The sequence below is a fragment of the Podarcis filfolensis genome (genome assembly GCF_964270895.1).
Source record: "Podarcis filfolensis genome assembly, chromosome: 2".
In the NCBI taxonomy this organism is placed as follows: Eukaryota; Metazoa; Chordata; class Lepidosauria; order Squamata; family Lacertidae; genus Podarcis; species Podarcis filfolensis.
In genome coordinates, this window is record NC_139605.1 from 103,399,857 (window position 1) to 103,425,326 (window position 25,470).

At 47.4% G+C, this 25,470-nt stretch overlaps 1 protein-coding gene across 1 annotated transcript; it reads right to left on the reverse strand.

Annotated features, from left to right (window-relative positions):
- Positions 1 to 1,204: 1,204 nt before the first annotated feature.
- On the reverse strand, positions 1,205 to 25,194 carry DHH (desert hedgehog signaling molecule). Its single transcript, XM_083598884.1, has 3 exons — positions 24,086 to 25,194; positions 6,706 to 6,967; positions 1,205 to 3,671 (listed from the first exon to the last, which is right to left on the reverse strand). The coding sequence occupies exons 1-3, from the start codon at positions 24,392 to 24,394 to the stop codon at positions 3,004 to 3,006; spliced, it is 1,239 nt and encodes a 412-aa protein (XP_083455010.1). The 5' UTR covers positions 24,395 to 25,194; the 3' UTR covers positions 1,205 to 3,003.
- Between the last annotated feature and the right edge of the window lie 276 nt (positions 25,195 to 25,470).

A 25,470-nucleotide genomic window follows, 5' to 3' on the forward strand; every position in this document is an offset into this window, starting at 1 on the left:
GACTTTATCACACACAAATGCAGACAGTTCAAAGGCACCCTGATCCGCAGTCCTACATGAGCTCCAGTGACCGCATGGGGCGAGTGCTGACCTTTTAAGCGCTAAACGGCCTCGGCCCAGTATACCTGAAAGAGCGTCTCCACCCCCATCGTTCAGCCCAGACATTGAGGTCCAGCTCCGAGGGCCTTCTGGTGGTTCCCTCCCTGCGAGAAGTGCATCTACAGGGAACTAGGCAAAGGGCCTTCTTGGTGGTGGCGCCCGCCCTGTGGAACACCCATCAGATGTCAAGGAAAACAACAACTATCTGACTTTTAGAAGACAGCAACCCTGTTTAGGGAAGTTTTTAATGTTTGAAGTTTTATTCTGTTTTTAGTGTTCTGTTGGGAGCCGCCCAGAGTGGCTGGGGAAATCCAGCCAGAAGGGCAGGGTAGAAATAATAAATTATTATTTTTATTTTGTTTTTATATATGTTGGAAGCTGCTCAGAGTGGTTGGAGCAACTGAGTCAGATGGTGGGGGTATAATAATAATAATAATAATAATAATAATAATAATAATAATAATTTGCATGCACAAATGTGCTTCTCTATGGATCCTGGTCTGCAGTCTAAATGCGTACTGTTTCCTTGTGTGCATGCAAGCGCCATCCATCACACTGCAATGCCCTGTTGCTGCTTCAGCCTGTCCCCTCCTCCAGGGTTGGGAGCCTGTAGCCCTTAGTTGCCACATCACGAATTGCTTGGTGTTTATAGGCAGCCCTGTATCAGGAAGTTTTTAATGTTTGATGTTGTATCATGTTTTAAATATTCTGTTGGGAACCGCCCAGAGTGGCTGGGGAAACCCAGCCAAATGGGTGGGGGTATAAATATATTATTATTATTATTATTATTATTATTATTATTATTATTATTATTACATACACAGAGTGCCCCATTCTTCTCCGTGAGGACCATGGATTCGTGAACTGAAAATGGTGTAGGTGCAAGTCACTTGTCAGCTGCACTGAGCAAGCTCTGTCTGCACATGCACTTTTGAGCTCTCCCATCCACAGGAAGCAACTGGATTTGGAACAATGTATGGAATCCCAGTGGCGTAGCATGGGTTGCCAGGGCCCGGGGCACCCCCTAATCCATGGAGGAACAGAAGTGGCTTCCTACCCAAGCCAGGAGCTCCCCCCCCCAAAAAAAATTATATTGTGAGAGGAGTCAGAGGAATTATCTTTAGTAAAGCACACATAAAAATACTATCGTAAAAAAAGGGGGGTGGGGGAAGGAGACGTTAAAACACAGCTTACAAAAATAACCCCACCATTTGCAACCCTCTTCCTGACAAAACGTCAAATTAATACGCATCACAAGACAAGAGGCGGCAACAGACCACACTTAAATTACTACTTTATAAATATAAAAATAAAAACTCTGAAGCGGCAGCTAAGGGTTACAACAGGCTTCGTAAGTGTGAAGGAATGGACTTTAAAGTTTCAGCAGTTAAGTGTTAAGATTGGCCCCCACACCACAAATGCACAGAGAGGGGGTGATGTGGGGGGGGGGGTGAGCTTCGCATGAGGTCCAGGTGGCAGAGAAAGGAAGGGAATGAGGGGGCCGTGGCTCCCCATCGTCACAGAACCAGCTAGTAGCCCCAGCCTACAGAATAAGAAGGCAGCCCTTTCTCTGTGAGAAACTGGAGTCTTCCATTTTGAACCACTCCACCTCCCTTCCCATTGAATCCAGTGTTGTGACTTAGGTTAAGTCAAGGATGCCAGGTTAAAGTGACCCTGTGCACGCCAAGTTTCAAAGCACCCACAAATAGGACCCTCGGGCTAATTGTCCCACGCTGTCTGAAGACTACATCATTGCGGACGCACCTCTAGAATTAGGGGCAGCCAATGGAACCCCCTCAGTTATTTTGTATGTCTTCTGAATACTGCAGTGCACCTCTGGAGGTGGGGGGAGAGGGGGTAAGGGCAAGGGCACAGACCCAAGTCATTCTCCCAGACCTCCTTGGCATGAGATCTCTCGTTTGCGCCTCCCCCCACCCTGGCCCCACTCATCTTTGTGGAGCGGCTGAAGAGCAACATCTCGTTTTATGCCAATGTCAAGCAGAGATCGGGACAACCATCTGGAACGAGGGAAATCCACACCACCCACTAAAAACCAGATAGTGGGGCTTGCTGGCTTTGTGCTAAATTTAGGAGGAGGAGGAGGAGGAGGGACGGAGAGTGCCTTTCGATGTTTGCAAGTTCCACAGACGCGTCTGGGTAAAGCCCAGGGCCTTCTGAATGCAGCCCACGACAGGCGCATTCAAGTCGGGCATTCCAAATCCTACGCTGCCGACAAACCCTTTCCCTCTCTTTCGCTGCAAGTAGTTTCAGGAGGCATCGGAGGTTTTCAACCTTTTTGGGTCCACGGCTCCCTTGAGCAACTACATTCTTCCTGCGGCACCTCTGTGGGGCTCAGGAACCCAGTTAGGTCACCCCTGGCCTGCGGAGCTGGCAGCCTCTCACCCATTTTTGAGACCCTCTCTTGTGAAGTCTTCCCTCGGCCTCCTCTCCTCTCCCGTCTCCTTGGGCGTCCTCTGGGCAGCTGCCGCCACTGCCCTTGGTCTCTGAGCTACCCCCCTCCCCACCCCAAAGAGAGGTGCCTCCTCACACTGCCCCACAGGGGCCTAGAAAGCACCCCCTGGCCAGCCCCAGAGACACCACTCGCCTGCGGTGCTTGTAGTCAGGGCTGCTGCAGCAATAAACAGCTGTGCAGGCCTTTGAGAGGCAGAGATACAAGAGGGCATCAGAGGAGGGAGGGAAGGAAAGAGGGACAGAGGTCAGTGTTGCCCACAGCACCCCTGACCATCGTTCAAGGCACCCCAGGGTGCCACGGCACACCGGTTGAAAACCACTGATCTAAGGAATCATGGGCAATAAGGCACGGGGCCAAGCTGGAGCACAAACTCCTTATCCTTTGTCTTATGGCTTGATGAGCTTAAATCTGCCCAGCAGGCTGGAGTCTCTCTATGGGTGAAGAGTGTCCTGGCCCAGCGCGCCCCATGCCAGCCGGTACAGGAACTGTGAATACCAATGCATGCCCGTCTCCTGGGCGCTGCAGTTCCTGGCTTCGCCTGCGAGAGGCAGCAGCGAGAGGAGGCGGTGAGCCAACCTTAGTGGGGCGAAGGCCCGATGGGCCCATTGGTGGCTTTCGAGGACGGCGTAGCAGGAAGCCAGCACCCCGTTCACCAGAATGGTGCCGTGCAAAGTCAAAGGGGCGTACACCCCGACGCCCTCTTGCCGCCACACGCGGACCACCCGAGCGGGGTGCAGCTGGCGCCCGCCCGCCCGGTGCGCCAGCACAGAGTCCCCCACGCGCACCCGGCTGGCAAACACCGGAGAGAAGTCCGCCGTGTTGTTGGCCGGGTCCCGCGCGGCAAACACGAGGTGCGAGGGCGTGAGGAGGAGCCGGCGGACGGGGCCGTCCGTCTCGATAGCCACGAAGGTGGTCCACCGGTGCTGGTCCCGGTCGAGGAACAGCAAAACCTCGCTGGGGGTCACCTGTCCACTCTGATCGACGCTGAGCACGTAGTCGCCCCGCCGGAGATCCGAGAGGCCTCTCTTCTCGCCGTTCCACAAGGTCACCGCTGCGTCGCCAGGAAAACAGCCCCCGGCACGGATAGCCATGGAGTTATCTGAGGGAGCAGAAGGAGATAATAAGTAATAATAGTTTATTTATACCCCACCCATTTGGATGGGTTTCCCCAGCCACTCTGGGTGGCTTCCAACAGAATAATAATAATAATAATAATAATAATAATAATAATAATAGCTATTCCGCCTGGCCTTTAATTTGAATTCAGCCTGATCTTTTATATCCCTTCCCTTCCCTTCTCTTCCCTCCCCCTCCCCTTTTATGAAGATCACCCACTCTGAGACCCCACAGCTAATTCTCCCCTGGCCTCCTCGCTGGCCCAAGTAGGACCAATTCAGCCAGCTAGCCCTGGGGATTATCTAAGTGCTTTTTGAATTTTATTGCTATTCATGTTTTTATACTGTATTTCATGCTGCTTTTATAATTAAGTGTTTTAAATTTGTTGTTAGCCGCCCTGAGCCCGGTTTTTGAACTGGGACAGGTGGGGTATAAATAAAAATTTAATAATAATGTGATAAAACATCAAACATTTAAAACTTCCCTAAACAGGCCTGCCTTCAGGTGTCTTCTAAAAGTCAGACAGTTGTTTATTTCCTTGGCATCTGATGGGAGGGCGTTCCACAGGGTGGGCACAGCCACCAAGAAGGCCCTTTGCCTGGTTCCCTGTAACCTCACTTCTCGCAGTGAGGGAACCACCAGAAGGCCCTCGGAGCTGAACCTCAGTGTCCGGGCTGAATGATGCGGGTAGAGATGTCATTAGAAGTGCTGTGGCATTGGGTTCCCGGCCTTTTGTCTCACAGCCCCTTCTCTAGCTGCAGATGGGAAGGGAAGTGTCCCCCTGGTTCCGTCAGACCCTTCAAGAGTCCCTATTTTCCAGGGACAGACCCACATGTACAGAAGCGATCCCGCTTTTCCTTAGGACGTCCCTATTTTCATTGGAGGAATGTTGGAGGGTATGGAGTTATGCAACCCCCAAGCCAAGGAGATCAGCAACTATACAGCCTTTAGAAGACATCTGAAGGCAGCCTTGTATAGTTTTATTGTGATTTTATATATGTTGGGAGCCACCCAGAGTGACTGGGGCAACCCAGTCAAATGGGCGGGGAATAAATAATAAAATTATGGTTGTTGTTGAATAGAACGTCCCTGTTTTCATCGGAGAAATGTTGGAAGGTATGCTCCTGTGGCATTTATTGACCATACATGGAATGCAAGGAGTTCTGTCTCCTGCTCAAGGCCAGCCCTACCATCGGACAGCCTTGGAAGCTTGTGAAGCGGGCAGCATGAATGACGTTGCAGGAAATTAAAAAAAAATATTTATTATTATTATTATTATTTATTATTATTATTATTATTATTATTATTATTATTATTATTATTACAGTGGTACCTCTGGTTAAGTACTTAATTAAAAAGCTTGAAGCCTTCTTTGTTAAAAAGCCTGAAGCCTTCCTTTTGGAGTTCTAGGTGCCGAAAACCCAAAGGAGCAGAAAAGACTATTTATGTACGCAACCACGTACATAACCACGCACGGATGTTACTGGCCCAGAGATGGAAAGAAGACAAAGTTCCTACCAGAGAAGAATGGCAGATGAAGTTAATGGACTATGCTGAAATGGCTAAAATGACCGGAAGAGTCAGAAATCAGGAAGACCAATTTTTTTTACAAGGAATGGGGGAAATTTTTAACTCATTTTAAAGACCATTGGAAAGAGTTAAAATTGTTAGTAGGATTGGAATATCACTTGTAGTTTAAGGTTGAATTCTGGACATAATGGAAGAGGTAAACGGTTCAGATTATCATAAAAGATGCGGGAGGAATTGATTAATAATAGGACCCACATAGGGGAGGATGGAAGTCCAGGAGATTCCTTGGAATCTTGTCTTTATGATTTATGTTTGATATATTTTAAGTTGATAAACCAAATACAGTCATACCACATGTTACGTTTGCTTCATGATATGTTTTTTCAGGTTACGTCCTGCAGTGACCCGGAAGTACCAGAAAGGGTTACTTCGGGGTTTTGCTGCTTGCGCATGTGCACAAGCGCAAAATGATGTCACGCGCATAAGCACCAAATCGCAACCCGTGCATGCACAGACGCACCACTGCAGGTTGTGCTCTTTTCATGTTGCAAACGGGCCTCCAGAATGGATCCTGTTCACAACCAGAGGTACCACTGTAAGTACCGTATTTTTTGCTCCATAAGACGCACTTTTTTCCTCCTAAAAAGTAAGGGGAAATGTGAGAGCGTCTTATGAAGCGAATGGCGCTGCGCAGAGAGGGAGAGCTGTGTAGCGCCCCTTCAGCGAAGCGGGAGGAGGAACGGAGCCCCTTCTGTTCCTCCTCCCACTTCGCTGAAGGGGCGCTGCACAGCTCTCCCTCTCTGTGCAGCACCTGTCCTGTGAAGCCGGAGGAGGAACAGAAGGGACTCCTTCTGTTCCTCCTCCCCCTTCGCAGTGACACGCCTGTCCTGGAAGCCAGAGGAGGAACAGAAGGGTCTCCTTCTGTTCCTTCTCCAGCTTCGCTGAAGGGGCACTGCGCAGTTCTCCCTCTCAGAGAGGGAGAACTGTGCAGCGCCCCTTCAGTGACACACCGTCCTGGCTTCTACCTTAGCCCTGCGCAGCCTCTTCGGGCAGGGGGAGCCTTCATCCCTCTGCCCTGAAGAGGCTTGGCGCAGTTATCCCAGAAGCCAGAACAGCCACACGGTATCCCAGAAGCCAGATCCCTCTTGCTGTTCTGGCTTCTGGGATTCAGAATAATTTTTTCTTGTTTTCCTCCTCCCAAAACTAGGTGCGCCTTATGGTCTGGTGCATCTTATGGAGCGAAAAATACGGTAAATTTTTAAAACAAACAAAAAAGCAACACTAAGGTAGCAAAAATGTCCCAAAGTTTGGTCTTGCTCCCGTTCCTTAAACGGTGCGTGTGATACCTGCCCTCTCCCAAAACGGGAGAGGCATCCCATAACCCTCACATTCATGGCCTCTTGTGCAAATCTCACTAATAGGATCCTCCTCCGCCACCCTTTTTCCAGAACTGGGAACCCCAACTTGAGCTCCTTCCTCCTGTTTACCTGCTCTCACAGACACGTGAATGTGCGCCTTGGACTCGTAGTAAACCCAGTCGAAACCAGCCTCCACTGCTAAGCGGGCCAGCATGCCGTATTTCTCCCTGTCGCGGTCGGATGTTGTGATGTCCAGCGCCCGGCCTTCGTAGTGCAAGGAGTTGGGCAGGTGGTGCCCGTCTTCGTCCCAGCCCTCCGTCACTCGCAGCCTCGTTCCCGGCCACATGTTCATCACCGCAATGGCCAAGGCGTTCACCCGGTCCTTGCAACGCTGCAGGAAGCAGAGGTGGAGGGAACACTGAACATTCATGCTTTGTACATGGGCGGGGAAAATGCTCTAAGGGAGAGACTCTGGACATCAGTCAAAAACAGCATTTTAAATGCGTTATAAATATGCAACACCAGGTGGCGCTGTAGAGCAAAAAACTTTTCTATGCGATTTTAAATGGAGTTTTTTTCCTTTGGTTATAACATTTAATTTATGACTTATTTATGGCACTGTTGTTTTTCCTTGTGTGTAGATCCACCCTCTGAAGGGGGAGCACATGATAGCTGGAAGCTGTTAGCTGCAACAAGCTTTTGCAGTTGGAAATCAAAATAACTAAGGAAGGCAAGAAGGTACCAGTTCCAGAATAGCCACCTTCTCACCTTTCAAGCCTTTTCTCTGCTAAATCTAATTATCAAATGCCGTATCTGACAAGGAGGAGAGCAAAATAATCAGAGAAGCACCTTGCAATCAAAAATGCAATTGCAGAAAGTTTTCAGGAGCCCAATAAGGTTTTGCTTTAGAACAAACACAATTCTGCTCTGTAAGCATTTGTTTATTTTCTTGGAAATATTTTCTAAGCAGCTTTAATACACTTTCCCCTCCACCCTCCGATTGCGGCGAGGTCAGTTTATAAAAACAACCTAGGAAAGCAAGCTTTTTAAAGCAGGGGGTGAGGGAGCCAGTGGGCTGGATCCTGGCCACTGAGAATTAACCATTAACTCTTTGAGATTAGCCTACCTCCTTCCTGGAGCAGCCATGTGGAAAAAAGCAGTTGTTTGTTACTAGCTGCCCTGAGAAAAACACATTCTGATTTGCTCTCTGGTTTTTAATTAACCTGCTTTAGTCTGTGCAGGGTGAAGAGTGGGCAGATATAGAAATTTTGGGACCCGAGCAAAACCCTGCTTGCTTTTCTTTGTTCCTCCGGCCACTTCTTCCAACAGCTCCCCCTGTAGGCCTAAATTGAACCAGGACCTTGCTCTTTAACAGCCTGTTTCAAACGAAATCCCTAAGACGCTTGTGGCATCTTAAAAACTAACATGGCTTTCATAGAGTAGAATCATCTTCGTTGGATGCATGAAGTTCATACCATAAACATGTTTTTTTAAAAATGCCTTTAATAAAGGTGCCGAAAGACTATTGCTTTTGCCGCAAGAGACTAGCGTGGTGTTGATAAACGCCATCTCCAGCTCCTCAAAAGATTCCATCAATGGTGTCGCCAAATTTGTTTACACATCGCTTGGGAAGACAGGCAAACTAGGAAGACAGGGTACTGGAAGAAGCAAAGATCACCAGTGTTGAAGCAATGATTCTTCAACATCAACTTCGTTGGACTGGTTGCGTTGTGCAGATGCCTGATGATCGTCTTCCAGAGCAACTACTCTATTCCGAACTTAAAAATGGAAAGCGTAATGCTGGTGGACAACAAAAGAGGTTTAAAGACAGTCTCAAGGCAAATCTAAAAAAAAATGTAGTATAAACACTGACAACTGGGAAACACTGGCCTGCGAGCACTCCAGTTGGAGAACAGCCTTTACTAAAGGTGTCATGAGCCTTGAAGACATTCGAACTCAGGACAAAAGGGAGAAACATGTTAAGAGGAAGGCACGCTTGGCAAATCCACACCGTGATCAACTCCCGCCTGGAAACCAATGTCCCCACTGTGGAAGGACATGTGGATCCAGAATTGGCCTCCACAGTCACTTACGGACTCATTGTTAAAACTGTGTTTATGGAAGACAATCTTACTCAGCTACGAGTGATCGCCAAAGAAGAAGAAGAAGAAGCTGCTTCTGGGAATTGGGAGAGAAAAGATATCTGGATGATTGCATCCTTTTTCTTGCCATCACTTTGCACAGTTATCTCCTGCGATGAAAGAACCACAGGCATCCCCTGTTGTTCCAACCACATCCTTGGTCCAGTTATTACAGCGCCCCCTGCTGGGACTAGAAAAAAATGGAAATGCGTGGAGATAAGTTGTGTCACACAAGGACAATGCGTGAGCGCCTATCTCAGTTCCTAAGGTGAAGCCATAACAGTTAGTTTTCCAAGGGATTGGAACAAAAACAAGAACGTTTTTATCGCTTTCATTTGTGCTACCAGTGCAAATAGAGTGCTATCATCGTATCACGGACAGGGTGTAGCCTTGATGAAACAGGAACAACCAGTGCCAACATTCCCAGTTTGGGAGGGAGGGGAGGGTCAGGGTGATGGAAGTGGAACTGGAAAAGCACTTGTCCATTTTTCCTTTGAATGGAAATGGATTGAGCCTTCCATTTTATGGATTTTGTGTTGGCAGCACAGCAGGAGAGTGGAAGCGGAGGTCATAGGATCGTAGAATTTGTAGAGCTGCAAGAGCCCCAACTATTAATTGCATTTAAAAGACAACACGAACAACAACAACAAGAACTCTAAAATCAGTGAATCGTCAAAACAAAGGCAGAAGGTGAACTGTAAAAATAAAATAAAAAGATCGCAGTTTCCAGGAGGGCGATGCTGAAGTACCACTAACCCGTGATCTACAAAACTGGAATTGAGCTAAATGTGCAACCAGATGCAAATCTGCATAATTTATGGTTGGCCTTGCCGCTTTTGAAAATGTAGGACACAGGATTCAGATTTTTAAAGTGACTGTTCTGCCAGGTCTCTCCCCTCTCCTCCCATTGCCAAGTACATACAGTAGGGCTGCTACACATCTGGATTTTCCTGGACATTACTGGGATTTCAAAGGTGGAATTGACGTCCGGGGGTGGGGTGGGGATTTCCAAAAGGTGGCGCTTTGGATCAACCAAAAATTCACATTTTTTCCAAAAGAACAAAAGAAGCAGCTCAATAACTTGGGGGGTTTTCTAAAAAAAAAACAAAAAAAAAACCCTCAATAACTTTTGGGGTGTCCTAGTTCTTATTCTTTGAAAAATGGCAACCCTAATATACAGCCCTAAATATTTTACAGGTATAAAACACTTATGGGCTATTTTACAAGTTATATTTTGCGCGTGCGCACACACACACACACAATACTTTTATTAAATTTTCAACAAAAATAAAAAATAGAAAACAAACAACAACCACCACAACAACCACAAACAGAGAAAAATATACATAAAAGCAATATCAACTCCATAAAATGGGATTCTCTGAATCCCATGACTTCCCTCCCCCTCAGTCCCCTGGTTCCTTAATTTTCTTTTCCAAGTGCGTATCATTTCTACTTCAAATTATTTTCCTACCTCAAATTTCATACATTGTTTATAAAATGACCAGTGTGTGCATACTTGAAACATCTTAGGTACATATCTTCATTGGGGGGGAATACATGCAAGAAGCACTTGTGAGGGTGCTGTGGCTGACTGTGGCTTCCTGTTCTGTGCACACTTGTTTTGCACTCCTGGGTTTCCCCACTGCATCATGTGCAGAAGGGCCATGTGCCATTCACAGCTCATCATGCAACCAGGGGCAGACTTTGGTCTTTCAAATTTCAGAAGCGCCCTGTGCAAGGCCAAAATTGCGCTGCCCCCCCGGGCCTCTCACTTTCCATTCTGTTCAATTCACTAGGTCACACTCTTGCAGTGCCCTATGCTCGCAGCTCAGTGGGGTGGAACTGGTCGTTGTTGTTGTTTAGTTGTGTCCGACTCCTCGTGACCCCATGGACCAGAGCACGCCAGGCACCCCTGTCCTCCACCGCCTCCCGCAGTTTGGTCAAACTCATGCTGCTGGCTTCGAGAACACTGTCCAACCATCTCATCCTCTGTCGTCCCCTTCTCCTTGTGCCCTCCATCTTTCCCAACATCAGGGTCTTTTCCAGGGAGTCTTCTCTTCTCATGAGGTGGCCAAAGTATTGGAGCCTCAGCTTCAGGATCTGTCCTTCCAGTGAGCACTCAGGACTGATTTCCTTCAGAATGGAGAGGTTTGATCTTCTTGCAGTCCATGGGACTCTCAAGAGTCTCCTCCAGCACCATAATTCAAAAGCATCAATTCTTCAGCGATCAGCCTTCCTGATGGTCCAGCTCTCACTTCCATACATCACTACTGGGAAAACCATAGCTTTGACTATACGGACCTTTGTTGGTGATGTCTCTGCTTTTTAAGATGCTGTCTAGGTTTGTCATCACACTGCCATAAATTCAGCCCCAAAATCATGGGAGGAGTGTTGCCAGCTAACCCACCCTTTGCCCTTGGAAGCTTTATAAGAAACTGTTGCAGGACAGGCACTGTGAGCAATGTTCAGGGAGGGGAGTTTCTCAGGTGAAACAGCGAAGCTCCTTTCCTATTTTTCCTATTGTGTGCTTTTGTTTAAATAATCTTGTTATATTTATGGCATTGGAATATAGTTTTTTGGTATATAATTATATTCACAGCTGTTTTGCTATGATTACGAGATTGCTTTCGTAGCGTTTCCTTGAGATACGTCCCTGTTTCTTTGTTGAAAGCCACTCTGAACCTGATTTTTTGTGCGCATGGAAAAGCAGCATACAAATAAAATGAACGGTTTCATCTGTTGCGTGCGATGCAGTTACACACATGCACGCGCGCACACAATTCCTGTGACTTAAAAAAATAGCCAAATCTGCTTATATGAGGATAATTTTTGCGGTGCAGTTTGGCGACATATAAAATAACTTGTTCATATAGAGATCCTGTGATCAGCATTAAGATGCAGTTACAGCAGGAGTAGCCCTATAACAGGGTAGACGTTTTCTAATGTGCAAAGGGAAGCTTTTTAAAGTGTAATGTTTTATTATGTTTTTATATAAGAAGTCGCCCAGAGTGGCTGGGGAACCCAGTCAGATGGGCTGGGTGCAAATAATAAAATTTTTATTGTTGTTGTTGTTAGACTATAAGGCACAGATGAAGAAAGAAGGAAGGAAGGAAGGAAGGAAGGTGTTAAAAATGCAACTCCCTGATTTTCTCATGATGCAAAATTACAACAATTTGAAACAAAGGTTTGAAAGCCAGATAAAGCTCTATGGGAAGATGATAAAAGCTGTGCCAGCCAGAAATTTTAACTCCTTTTCAAGGCAACCGATGGGTAGATTGTATGCAGCTCACTGCCTCTGCCCCATAAGCTCTCTGCCCCCCACCCCCATGGCTGGCAAACCGATTTCTTCCACACACAGACAAGGTAAACGTCTGGCCAAATGGCACAATCTCTTCTTAGAAAGAGCCAGGCGATGGAGATGTGAGCACTGTTCTAGTAGGGTGGTGCAGAAAAGAGAGAGATGGCGTTTAATGAAAGGGAAATATAAGCCTTATCTATAGTGAAAGGAGCACGCTCGAAGCCCAAAGAGGAATGTGCGACACTTTCCATCGGCTCCTGGGCCGGAGGACAATAGCTGTTTTCCAGGCCCAGAATTACTCAACGCAGCGAGAATTCAAGCTCCTCGGGTAATAACAGCAAAATCATCAACTTTGCCACAAAGGACTCTTTCAGCTGCTCCACACTCCCTGCGCTGGTGTCAGTGCAGTGGGGGGGGGGAAAGGGCACCGTAGGACGTGTCATAGATGGGACCTTGCCGGGTTGACCAATCCTCCCCCTGCTACTCCCACTGGGGTTCCTTCAGCACCCAGCGAACAGAGCAGAAGGCGTCCAGACCAAGCGGCTGGTTTGTCTCTGCTGACTGTGAGCTGCAAGGAACTATGAAGCTTGGAGACATGCTGGAAGGCCATTTGATTAAAAAAAAAAATCGTCTCCCTGCCCACTCACATTCATGGGCCTCATCACGGAACAGACTCATTCCCCAGCCAAAAATTATCCAAGCTGGCTTGATCGCTGGAGGCTATCGGAGACACCTGCCCTCTTGTACATTTTACATACAAATGCAAATCACAGAAGGTTCAGCCCCAAAATCTATTAGCCGGCTTTTAAATCTGTTTTCAGGATCTCAACCCAAACAGAATCCACGTAACAAGGGATAAATAATACTACTACTAATAATAATAATTTATTATTTATACACCGCACATCTGGCTGGGTTTCCCCAGCCACTCTGGGCGGCTTCCAACACAATATTAAAATACAATAATGCATCAAAAATTAAAAACCTCCCTGAACAGGGCTGCCTTCAGATGTCTTCTAAAAGTCGTCAGATAGTTGTTTATTTGACACCTGGTGGGAGGGCGTTCCACAGGGTGGGCGCCACCACCGAGGAGGCCTTTGCCTGGTTCCCTGTAACCTCACTTCTCGCAGGGAGGGAACCGCCAGAAGGCCCTCGGCACTGGACCTCAGTGTCTGGGCAGAACGGTGGAGGTGGAGACGCTCCTTCAGATATACAGGACCGAGGCCGTTTAGGGCTTTAAAGGTCAGCACCAACACTTTGAATTGTGCTCGGAAACATACTGGGAGCCAATGTAGGTCTGGATGTACAACAGCTCAGTTGGAAGAGACGAGACTCTTAAAACTCTGGGTCATGGGTTCGAATCCCATGTTGGGTAAAAGATTCCTGCAATGCAGAGGACTGGGACTGAATGACCCTAGGGATTCCTTCTAACTTTACAATTCTATTATTCCCTTATGCAAGCCATTCACGCAGCTCTGGGAAGCCAGACACTTGGTGGTGGGAAACCTGAGGGAACTACAAAAAACTAAATCCATGTGCATCATGAGCTGAATCCAACTAAGGCTTCACCCTGTGGCGCTGTGGTCTAAACCGCTGAGCCTCTTGGGCTTGCCGATCAGAAGGACCATGGTTCGAATCCTCGCAATGGGGTGAGCTCCTGTTGCTCTGTCTCAGCTCCTGCCAACCCAGCAGTTCGAAAGCACGCCAGTGCAAGTAGATAAATAGGTACCGCTCCGGCGGGAAGGTAAACGGCATTTCCGTGCGCTTTGGTTTCTGTCACAGTGTCCCATTGCGCCAGAAGTGGTTCAGCCATGCTGGCCACGTAACCCGGAAAGTTGTCTGTGGACAAACGCCGGCTCCCTTGGCCTGAAAGCAAGATGAGCGCCGCCACCCCATAGTCACCTTTGACAGGACTTAACCATCCAGGGGTCCTTTACCTTTTACCTAAATTTAAAGCACCAACATGCCACTTTAAATAGTAATGACTTCCATCAAAGAGTCCTGGGCACTGTAAGTTTGTTAAGAGTGCCGAGAACACTATTGCCTGAACAAACCTACACTTCTCAGAGTCCCCTAGGAAAAGGGATTGATTGTTAAACTACTCTGGGAAATGAATAGGAGTTTCCTAACAACTCTTGGCACCTTTATCAAACTACAGTTCCCAGAATTTTTGCGGGAGGAACGTTGACTGTTTGAGGTGGTATGAGACTGCTTTCAATGTACAGAGCAGAAGGGCCTTCGCCCAATAAGAATAGGACCCTTAAAATTACCGTATTTTTTGCTCTATAAGACTCACTTTTTCCCTCCTAAAAAGTAAGGGGAAATGTGTGTGCGTCTTATGGAGTGAATGCAGGCTGCGCAGCTATCCCAGAAGCCAGAACAGCAAGAGGGATTGCTGCTTTCGCTGCGCAGCGATCCCTCTTGTTGTTCTGGCTTCTGAGATTCAGAATATATTTTTTCTTGTTTTCCTCCTCCAAAAACTAGGTGCGTCTTGTGGTCTGGTGCGTCTTATAGAGCAAAAAATACGGTAATGGGCATAACACCCATTTCAGTGGGTCTGCCCCTGACTTAGTTCAATAAACCCGAATGTAATAATTAACCCCTTAACGGGTTTCACCGCTGTCCTTGACGGGCCCAGCCCAAAGTTATTTTGGGGCAACCAAGAAAACCCAGCGTTTCTTACAGTGTAAAGGATTCTCCAAAGCGTCACATACACTCCCCCAATATGTAGTAAAAATAGCCCCACTGAATTCATGCAGAATCCAAATTCATTACTCTCCTCAAAATTAAGTACCACACACACCCCAGATCACACGGAGCCTTACTGAATACAGTGGTACCTCGGGTTACATACGCTTCAGGTTACAGACGCTTCAGGTTACAGACTCCGCTAACCCAGAAATATTACCTTGGGTTAAGAACTTTGCTTCAGGATGAGGACAGAAATGGCGGCGCAGCGGCAGCAGGAGGAGCCATTAGCTAAAGTGGTGCTTCAGGTTAAGAACAGTTTCGGGTTAAGAACGGACCTCCAGAATGAATTAAGTTCTTAACCCGAGATACCACTATAATTAAAAACACAATTGTGGAGTGCTTGTTAAGACATCTCTGTGCTTTTTGCATTCGTTACCCAAAATAGTGTAAAGTAGAGACAATTTCAGCAAACATGTCAGGAAATGGGTGTAATGTTCTACATTCCTGAAAATAAAAGCAATTTTTAAATGGATTGATTGATTGAATTTATATACCACCCTATACCCAGGGGTCTCAGGGTGGTTCACAGAATTGGAGATCAACAAACACAGAGAAGAAGCTAAAGGTTCAGGACAGGGTCCTAAAATGGAATATCAACAGCACAGAAAGCTCTCTTCCTGTAACTTTTACTTGGCGATCTTTTCTTCGGTGAGATTTCCCCCCCTACTAATTGCTTTAGGATCACCTAACTCCCCTGAATACACATAATTGAGTGAGCAGGGGAGAGGGGATTTTAAATAGTTCCACAGATCTTATCTCTCACTTTCAAAAAGCAGGTTTGAAAGCATGAGAGCCAGCACAAGTCTAGGTGGAAAGAGAAACTCCTTTTACAAAAAACCCATGTAAGTAGCAGTTTGAAGTAGCCTTGAAATTATTTTCATATCACAAGGGCAAGGCTGGGAGTCTCAACATGAGGCTGAAGACTCACTTGCATGTTTGGTAGAGTTGTCTTGTTTGCATTTGTTCACTGGGATCAAATTATTGAAGCCAGGGATGGTACAAACAGATTAAAAATTGATCCTCTTCTTAAGTCATCGAGAAGGAGGGTTTCAGGGTTGCAAATCTGCTTTGCCTCTTCCCCAGATTGATTCTGCTACCATTTCCTTAATTTGCCACTGTCCCTATTTATTGGAGCAGGGTTTTTTTTTTTAATAATGCATTTACTGGAGCTTTGCTCTGGCAAGTGAAAGCATGTCTCCATACCACTGGTAGTAAGGCTATAACACAGGGCCAGGGAGTCTTTTTCAGCCTGAGGGCCAAATTCTCCCCTGGGCAACCTCCCAGGGGCCACATGTTGAGGGGAGGAAGCAGAGGTCAGAGAAAACAGAGTAAGGAATGTAAGAAGTATTGGAAGACGCAAGATCTACCCACTCTGGAAGAATGGCAGACGAAATTGATTGACTTTATGGGACTGGCAGAATTGACTGGCAGAATCCGTGACCAGGGAGAAGAATCGGCAGAAGAAGAATGGAAGAAATTTAAAGACTATTTGCAAAAATACTGTAATATTAAGGAATACTGAGTGATGTTGGATTGAAATTAAGGGGTTATCAGCTGTAATGGTACAAAAGAATATGAAAAAATAGTTGTTTTTTTGTATATAAGTAAAAGTATAAGTTACAATAATTTAAGAAGATGGATAGAAAATAAGGCTGTAATGCTATAAGATAAGGATTTGTTGGATGAACAATTTGAACTGGAATACAAGAAGGGGAGGTATGAGGAGGTCAAGGAAATATGTTATTGAAAAATAAGACATGAAATTTATGTGTTTTTAATTTTTTAATTTTAATTTTTTTCCCTTTTTTTTCTTGGTTTGTATAAAATGGAAAATCTTAATAAATATCTTCTTTAAAAAAAAAGGAATGTAAGAAGTACCTTTTGTACAGGAGAGCATTTTCCACAAGGCTCTAGAAGCCAAGCCTTATGAGGAACAGTTGAAGGAGCTGGGTATGTTTAGCCTGGAATAGAGGAGCCTGAGAGGAGACTGTCTCAAATGTCTCAAGGGCTGTCACATGCAAGATGGAACAAGCTCATTTTCTCCTGCTCTGGAGGGTAGGACGCGATCCAATGGCTTCAAATCACAAGAAAGGAGAAGATTCTGACTGAACATCAGGAAGAACTTTCTGACAGGAAGAGCTGTTCAGCAGTGGAATGGTCTCCCAGTTGTGGGCTCTCCTTCCTTGGGTGTTTTTAAGCAGAGGTTGGACGGCCACAGATGCTTTAGCTGAGATTTCTGCGTTGGAGGGGGTTGGATTTAGGTGACCCCTGGGGTCTCTACAATTCAAAGATTCTGTGATACAAACACCCTTCGCTGTCCTCTATCCCGGGAAGCAAAATGCACTATTGGACTTCAGGGACACATTCCAGCCAGACATAATCACTCAAGAAGGGGTGCAAAACTGAGCTGGGTGGGTGGAGCCTGAGGCGAGGGTCCGTGGCTGGGGATAGGGGATGAGGAGAGTCCCATGGAGCAGAAACAAAGGCAGGGGGGAGATGCATCTGGTCCCTGGGTCTGAAGTCTCCCACCCCTGCTATAGATTCATATACAGTGGTACCTCGAGTTACATATGCTTCAGGTTACATACGCTTCATGTTACAGACTCCGCTAACCCAGAAATAGTGCTTCAGGTTAATAACTTTGCTTCAGGATGAGAACAGAAATCATGCTCCGGTGGCGCAGCAGCAGCAGCAGGCCCCATTAGCTAAAGTGGTGCTTCAGGTTAAGAACAGTTTCAGGCTAAGTACGGACCTCCGGAACAAATTAAGTACTTAACCCGAGGTACCACTGTATATCAGGCATGTCCAACTTCAAGTTGACTGTGATCCATGATCCAATATAAAAACTGGCAGTGATCTACCACCCAGGGATGGGTGCAGGGCGGGTGGGCGCTGGCTGCTTCCCCCGAGGTGACATGGATGGGTGCAAGGAGGGAGGGTGCATGTCGCCCATTTCTCCCTACGCCGGCTGCTTCCCTGACATGGTGGGGGTGGATGCAGGGAGGGTGCGCCGCGCGCGTGCCAGCAGGGTAGGGGTGGGCGGACGTGCAACGTCAAAACATCCCCTCCTAACACCTCCAGTGGAGGGTGGGTGGCGATCGACCAGAATTCATCGCAGGATCTAGCCGTCAATCACAATCGACGCACTGGACATGTCTGATATATAACATCAGTGATCCCTGCTTTATGTCCCAACTGTAAAACCATCATGGTATCACATCAGAAAGGAATCGTGATGCCCTTTAGCCCTGCTCGCTGCCCGAACACCCTCTAAGTCAGGGGTCAGGAACCTTTTTCAGCCATGGGCTGGTCCACTATCCCTCAGACCATGTGGTGGGCCGGACTATATTTTGCGGGGGTGTGTGTGTGAGAGAGAAAATGGGCCGGACTATATTTTGAAAAATAATAATGAATGAATTCCTATGCCCCACAAATAACCCAGAGATGCATTTTAAAGAAAAGCACACATTCTACTCATGTGAAAAACATGCAGATTCTCGGACCATCCGCGGGCCGGATTTAGAAGGCGATTGGGCTGGATCCGGTCCCCGGGCCTTTGGTTGCCTATCCCTGCTCTAGGTGTTGCTGAACTATGTCAGCCCCAGGCAGCATGGCCAATGGACTACAGGATCCTCCTCCTCTGAGTGACTCCCCCCATCCAGATTGCAGCAGGCAACCATGGGAGAGAGGTTCTCAAAGAGCTGAGAGCTACTGACAACCTGGGTCAGTGAGACGAGAAATGCAATATTTTCAGAAGGTCAAAACAAACCAGGATTTCTGTCCAATCTGACCTGGTCAGCCCCAGATATGACCGTCAGCTCCTGAGCATGAACAAAATACCTCCATAATGGAAGCGCCCTCTGGAATATTTGCAATGGAGCTAAAGCCCACGCTGTCCAGCTTCCTGTCTCCATTTAGGGCAGTCCTCAGTGCCCCAGAGGATCCGGCCAACCTTCCTGCAATTCTTCCCTTTGTTCTCTCAACACCCCCATAGCTATTAAACGTTAAATGCTGGCTGCCAACCCTCACCCACCCTGCCTTTGGATGGCATGTTGTGACTCAGCAGCAGGAAACTGGAATGAAGTCAGCTTTCTATTCACAAAAAGGCGAAATGTCATTGTCCCATTCTCCCCTCCCTCCGCTGATGCCCTGACAAAATTGATAGACAATAAATAGGACCTTTGCAGGGAAATAGTACGGGGAACAGTATGCAATTTACACCTGCAGGATGCAGACATGATGTTTCTGCCAGGTTATGTCTGCTGGTGAAATGGTACTGCACAATTGTGCCTTAACACAATTTGTCTTAACACAATTTGCAGCACACAACTGCCCTGTTCCCAAGTTCCCAATGTCTTAGGCTACACTGATGTAGTAAACACCCATCCTAACTTGAAAATGTGATATATATATTTCAATCCCCACTGTTTCTATCCCTCTGCCCCAATCTTCCATCTGAGGCTCTGTCATATCTTTGTATGCTCAATTTAAGGTGGGGGCATTTAACTAGGAATATAGTTCTGCAAAACATGAAAACAAAAGCAATTCCATTCACAGCTCTCCAAGCTATTGGGTCAAACAAGTTATATACCAATTAAAAGACGCCTGCTTCTTGGGAGAAAAGCAACGACAAACCTAGACCGCATCTTAAAAAGCAGAGACATCACCTTGCCAACAAAGGTCCGTATAGTTAAAGCTACGGTTTTCCCAATAGTGATCTATGGAAGTGAGAGCTGGACCATAAAGAAGGCTGATCGCTGAAGAATTGATGCTTTTGAATTATGGTGTTGGAGGAGACTCTTGAGAGTCCCATGGACTGAAAGAAGATCAAACCTATCCATTCTTAAGGAAATCAGCCCTGAGTGCTCACTGGAAGGACAGATCGTGAAGCTGAGACTCCAATACCTTGGCCACCTCATGAGAAGAGAAGACTCCCTGGAAAAGACCCTGATATTGGAAAAGATGGAGGGCACAAGGAGAAGGGGATGACAGAGGATGAGATGGTTGGACAGTGTTCTCGAAGCTACCAGCATGAGTCTGACCAAGGTGTGGGAGGCAGTGGAAGACAGGAGTGCCTGGCATGCTCTGGTCCATGGGGTCACAAAGAGTCGGACACGACTAAACGACTAAGCAACAACAACAGATCTGCACATCTTTGGACCGAGTCAAATGCAGCTCACCAGCTGCATACTGTGGACTGTCAAATGCTCAAGGCACAAACATCACTCAGAGACTTTGGAGTCCGAGGCAGGCAGCAAAAAACTGTGGCACCAATTGGCATGTTGCATTTGGCTTCAAAGGCAGCAGGTTCTGCAGGTCTGTCCTGCCTAAATCAGACAAGGTGCAGTGGCGTAGCGTGGGGGGTGCAGGGGGGGCCGGCCGCACCGGGCGCAACATCTGGGGGTTAGGGTTAGGGGGCGCAAATCCACGGGTTAGGGGGCGCAAATCCACAGGTTAGGGGGCGCAAATTACTTGCCTTGCCCCGGGTGCTGACAACCCACGCTACGCCACTGACAAGGTGCAAAACTTCAGGAGGTCTTCCTTGTTCACATTTGCAGGATTATTTGTTAGAACTGGGAACGAGAAAGGTTTTCACTGTGACCCAAAGGAAACTTCAGATGTTGGTGAGACCTCACACAAATGCAAAGAGACAGACCTCTACTTTTCCAATTTAAGACGTCCTCTAGGATCAGAGTGAAAGAGAATATTATTGTGTACACTACTGAACTTTCCAGAGCACAGCTGAGTAGACAGGAGCAATAGGTTTCATTGTCATTAACGCCCGAAGACTAACTAGAACCAGATTACCAGTGTGGCTTCTCTTAACAAGTATTTCCCCCTAAGGATATACAAAGAGTCCTGGTGGATCAGACTAAAATGCCTTCTGCCTTGCTTTTCAAAATAGCCAAAGAAAATTACACAAGGTAGGCACAAAGACAGTACAGTGGTACCTTGGTTCTCAAACGCTTTGGTTCCCAAACACCAAAAAGGTACCATTGTATTTGGTGCTTCTGTTTTTGCTGTTTATTTTGCATTTTTGTTTTGGAGGCTTTTCCAGTTAATTTGTTTTTGTGACTGTGTGGACCCCAGTTCAGCTACGGACTGATTGTGTGACTGCAGAAATGGATAAAAGCTCCCCATCTATACAATGACTATCATCAGTGCAGGTAAGAAAAAATATTAATTTTAATTTTCATCACCTACAATACTGTCTTATTTATTTTATAGTATAGTACATTGATTATTGCTTTCATTTTATGAAACAACGGTCTCGTTAGATATTAAAATTCATGTTAAATTGCTGTTTTAGGGGTTGTTTTTAAAAGTCTGAAACGGATTAACCTGTTTTGCATTATTTTCTATGGGAAAGCGGGCCTTGGTTTTGGATTTGGATCGCTTTGGTTTTAGAACGGACTTCCAGAATGGATGATGTTTGAGAACTAATGTACCACTGTAATGCTCTTCTGATCTGGCTCCCTGGCAGTGGATATCCAAAGGTAAAGGGACCCCTGACCATTAGGTCCAGTCGTGGCCGACTCTGGGGTTGTGGCGCTCATCTCGCTTTATTGGCCGAGGGAGCCGGCGTACAGCTTCCGGATCATGTGGCCAGCATGACTAAGCCGCTTCTGGCGAATCAGAGCAGCGCACGGAAATGCCGTTTACCTTCCTGCCAGAGCGGTACCTATTTATCTACTTGTACTTTGATGTGCTTTCAAACTGCTAGGTTGGCAGGAGCAGGGACCGAGCAACGGGAGCTCACCCTGTCGTGGGGATTCAAACCACCAACCTTCTGATCGGCAAGTCCTAGGCTCTGTGGTTTAACCCACAGTGCCACCCGCATCCCAACTGCCTCTTAACTGCCTCTTAACATGGAGGTTCTCTAAGATTGCTCGTGACGCATACTCCCTGTTCTTCATACATTTGTCCAATGCCCAATCTACCTATTGGCTACTGATGGGACATGACTAGGTTCATAGGTCTATCTATGGGTCAACTCTGGGTACAATCCATTGGATACAATCCAGTTTTTTAGTTACCGTATTTTTCGCTCTATAACACGCACCCGACCATAACACGCATGTAGTTTTTAGAGGAGGAAAATCCGTAGGCATGCCACCCGTAGGCATTCCCTCCATAACACGCACAGACATTTCCCCTTACTTTCTAGGAGGAAAAAAGTGAGTGTTATGGTGCAAAAAATACGGTATGTACTTTACAGCTCCTGTTTGCTTATGTCCTTTGTGTGTGGCGTCACCTATCTGATCTGGATTTTGCGGGTTAACATGCGGAGATGAGTTTGGATTATTTTATTGCAAGGACATCAGGAAACCAAAGAGGAAAACAATGAGGAGGGAGTTGGAAATGTCCAAGGGAAAAAACAAAAGCAAAGGTCAGGGCATATTAAACAATTAGGAAATTGGAGAGACAGCTCCAGGGTTGTTGTTTTTTTCCTAGTTAGAAATTGACCAGACTCTCTGAAAGTTGTGTTTTGCCTGAAATGGGAGGTTTGCAAAAAAGAAAGAAAGAAAGAAAGAAAGAAAGAAAGAAAGAGGAAAAGGCTCTCCTTTTCTCAGCCTGTCTCGGTGGTTTATCACTCACACTGCCCAATACTAATTCATCTGAATCCCAGGAAACTTAAAGCAGGAACTGGAAGCAGTTTTGTACCTACACTGTGCCAGTTTCAGGGACTGTATGAGGTCCTGGAGATAGAGAAGGCGCTCAGTATTATGCCCTGATTTAAACACACTCAAGTTTAACTTCCCCACCGCTTGATCAATCTACCACTGAATGACTCTTTCATGCATTCGTCAGTCTCCATGGAGAAAACATGTGCAGTCCATATTTTCTTTCCTACACTGAAATTAATTTATACATTTTACCCCCCGCCCCCTTTTCAATTTAAAATCATTCAAGGTCCCTCAAGATCACAGACTTTTCCAGCATACCAAAAAAAATTAAAATGATGGCAGTTAAGATGCAGAATTAAAAACTTAACTTCAACTATAAAGTACCCTGAGAAAAGGATAGCCTGTGTGTGTTAAGAAATGAAAAAGTTGCTACGGCTATTAGTAATAATTAATACCAACAACAACAACACCTTGGGCTATTCCGTCATTCCTTGCAAAGTGTAGCAAACGTCTTGAGATAAGATGGTTTTCCGTACTGCAGATTAAAGACCACGCATTTCAGCTGTCATGGAATACGGTGTTCACAAAAGTTATCTGCATTTAAGGGAACATCTCTCTTGTGTGAAGAAAGCACAACACTGAGACTTATCCCCTGAGTCTCTCTCATACTCTGCAACACATGTGAATGTTGTTTACAGCAGGGTAGAAAATGGGGAAAAAGCCATCTAAAAACCAAGAGTTCAGTCTGGCCGCTGTAGGTTTTATGGGTGTGCACTAAGTCCAGAGGGTGATAATGTATCTCTGGCTTGATATCTGAATGCCTCAAAGGTTCTTTCCTCAGATACTGTCAAAGGGCGAAAAGAATGAAGGGGAGACCATTCACAGCTGAGGAGACAGGTAGGATTCGGTCCTCCTCTCCTTCCTTCACTAGTGGATATGCGAGATTTCAGATTAGCCAAGTGCTATAAACCTGCCTGAGGAAGTAGAGGCAGGTGAATCTCCCAGAGATCGGATTGCCCAAGAAGAATAACTAACTCCCTAGTGAACATTCATTGCTAGCAATTGATCCCAGACATGGTGAGTTAGCAAATGCCACCTGCTCCTATAGGCTCTGTCACTCTCCTTTCAAGGTCCCAAAGCCCAAGTTCCTGGCGGTGGCACAAAATAATTAAGTTTGTTGAGGATCCCCTCTGAACCAAGTAGTGTAGCCTGAAAACAGCAGGTTACAACTCAGACCTGCCTCTGCCCAGGAGGAAAATCTCTATCTCTCTCGCTCTCTGGATGAAACAGAGAACAGCAGAACTAGTTTATCTTAAAACTAGAGGTTACCTAGAAAAAGGCTAGTCTACAGGTAGCTATTGGTGTTTGATTATTTGAGCTTAAGCCCAGCTTCAATTCCTACATGGGAATTATAGGAGAGACCAGTGGTTAATACTCATAGAAAGAGATAATGAAACCTGATGAGAAACCATATCCTCTAATGTGGATATTGCAGTGATGTGTTAAGTCTTATTCTAGTTAGTAGAGAGTGGAAAGGTGGTCAGCATATATTTACAGACACTGTGCTTTTATTTTATTATTGCTTCAAATATATTAGGCCGAGACCTGTGTCAAATTAAGCCCTGGATCTGTCAAAGGCCCTCAGAGATCTGGGCTCCACCTTTGACCAACCAACCAGCAGCACCCACCTCAGTCATCAGCCGGTCTGCCCCTGTGTTCTCTTCGTCCTTGAAGATGATGTCCGGGTTGTAATTGGGCACCAGGTCCTTGAAGCGCTCCGAGCGGCGTCCGATTTTGCCCTCTGCCTTCCCGCTGGCGCCCAGGGTCTGCTCCGCCACGTTGGGGACAAACTGCTTGTACTGCAGCGGGGTCAGGTTCTTGCGGCTAGACTGCTTGCGCCCCACCGGGCCCCTGCCTGGGCCGCAGCCCCGAGCAGGGCGCCAAAGGCAGCTGGCCAAGCAAAGCCCAAGCAAGATGGCAAGGCGGCGCCAGGCCATGGCAAGCCAGGTGCCCGCAGGGCTGCCTGGCCCTCTCCCCCCCCAAGCTCTCCACTCTCTGCCGTCAGTCCGCGATGTCCAGCAAGGAGGGCATCATCACCACCACGGCAAGGCTGCCTTGGGATGCCTTGGCACCAGCCCACACATGCAGCTGCTCACCGCTGGTGCCAACCAGAGCCTGCGCCAGCACGTGGATCTTCTCTTCTAACTCATGCAGTGCCACCCACTAGTGCCCATAGGAAAGCCTGGCTCCTCCCCGTGCCAAGCGCGCAGTGCCCCTTCAAGCCGGCCATCCCAGCCGGGCAGCACCTTCCGAGGGCAGCCGGCTCCCACTCCCGGGCGATGGGGCGGGAGGACGGGCGGGCGGGCGGCGCGACGCTGCCCTCCCGCCGAGGTGGCCGTGGCGGGGCAGCGCAGCCGGGCTCCTGCGCCCTCCGCCCGGCTCCGCCTCGAAGCCCGGCCCCCGCGAACAGCTGTACCAGCGCCATCCCTCCTGGTGCCGCCCTGGGCCCGGAGGGAGGCGCGCCCTGCAGACACCCGCTGCCCGCCTAGGGCGGACTCCCGCTCGCGGGGCTCGCAGCGCCTCCGATCGAGCGCCCTCGACGGCGCAGCGCCATCCCGGCTCGGGCAGCGAGGGCCTCCTAGGCCGGCTCGGGGGAGCCCTCTGCTGCCGAGACGGCGTCGGGGCAGGCGGGAGGCTCCCATCTCCCTCCGCGCTCCCTGCTAATAACAGAGGGCGGTGGGGAAATGGGGACGTCCCATTCCATACCCTCCGACATTTTCCTCCTGAAAATGGGGACGTCCCATTCCATTTGTTTAGTCGTTTAGTCGTGTCCGACTCTTCGTGACCCCATGGACCAGAGCACGCCAGGCACTCCTGTCTTCCACTGCCTCCCGCAGTTTGGTCAAACTCATGCTGGTAACTTCGAGAACACTATCCAACCATCTCGTCCTCTGTCATCCCCTTCTCCTTGTGCCCTCAATCTTCCCCAACATCAGGGTCTTTTCCATGGAGTCTTCTCTTCTCATGAGGTGGCCAAAGTATTGGAGCCTCAGCTTCAGGATCTGTCCTTCCA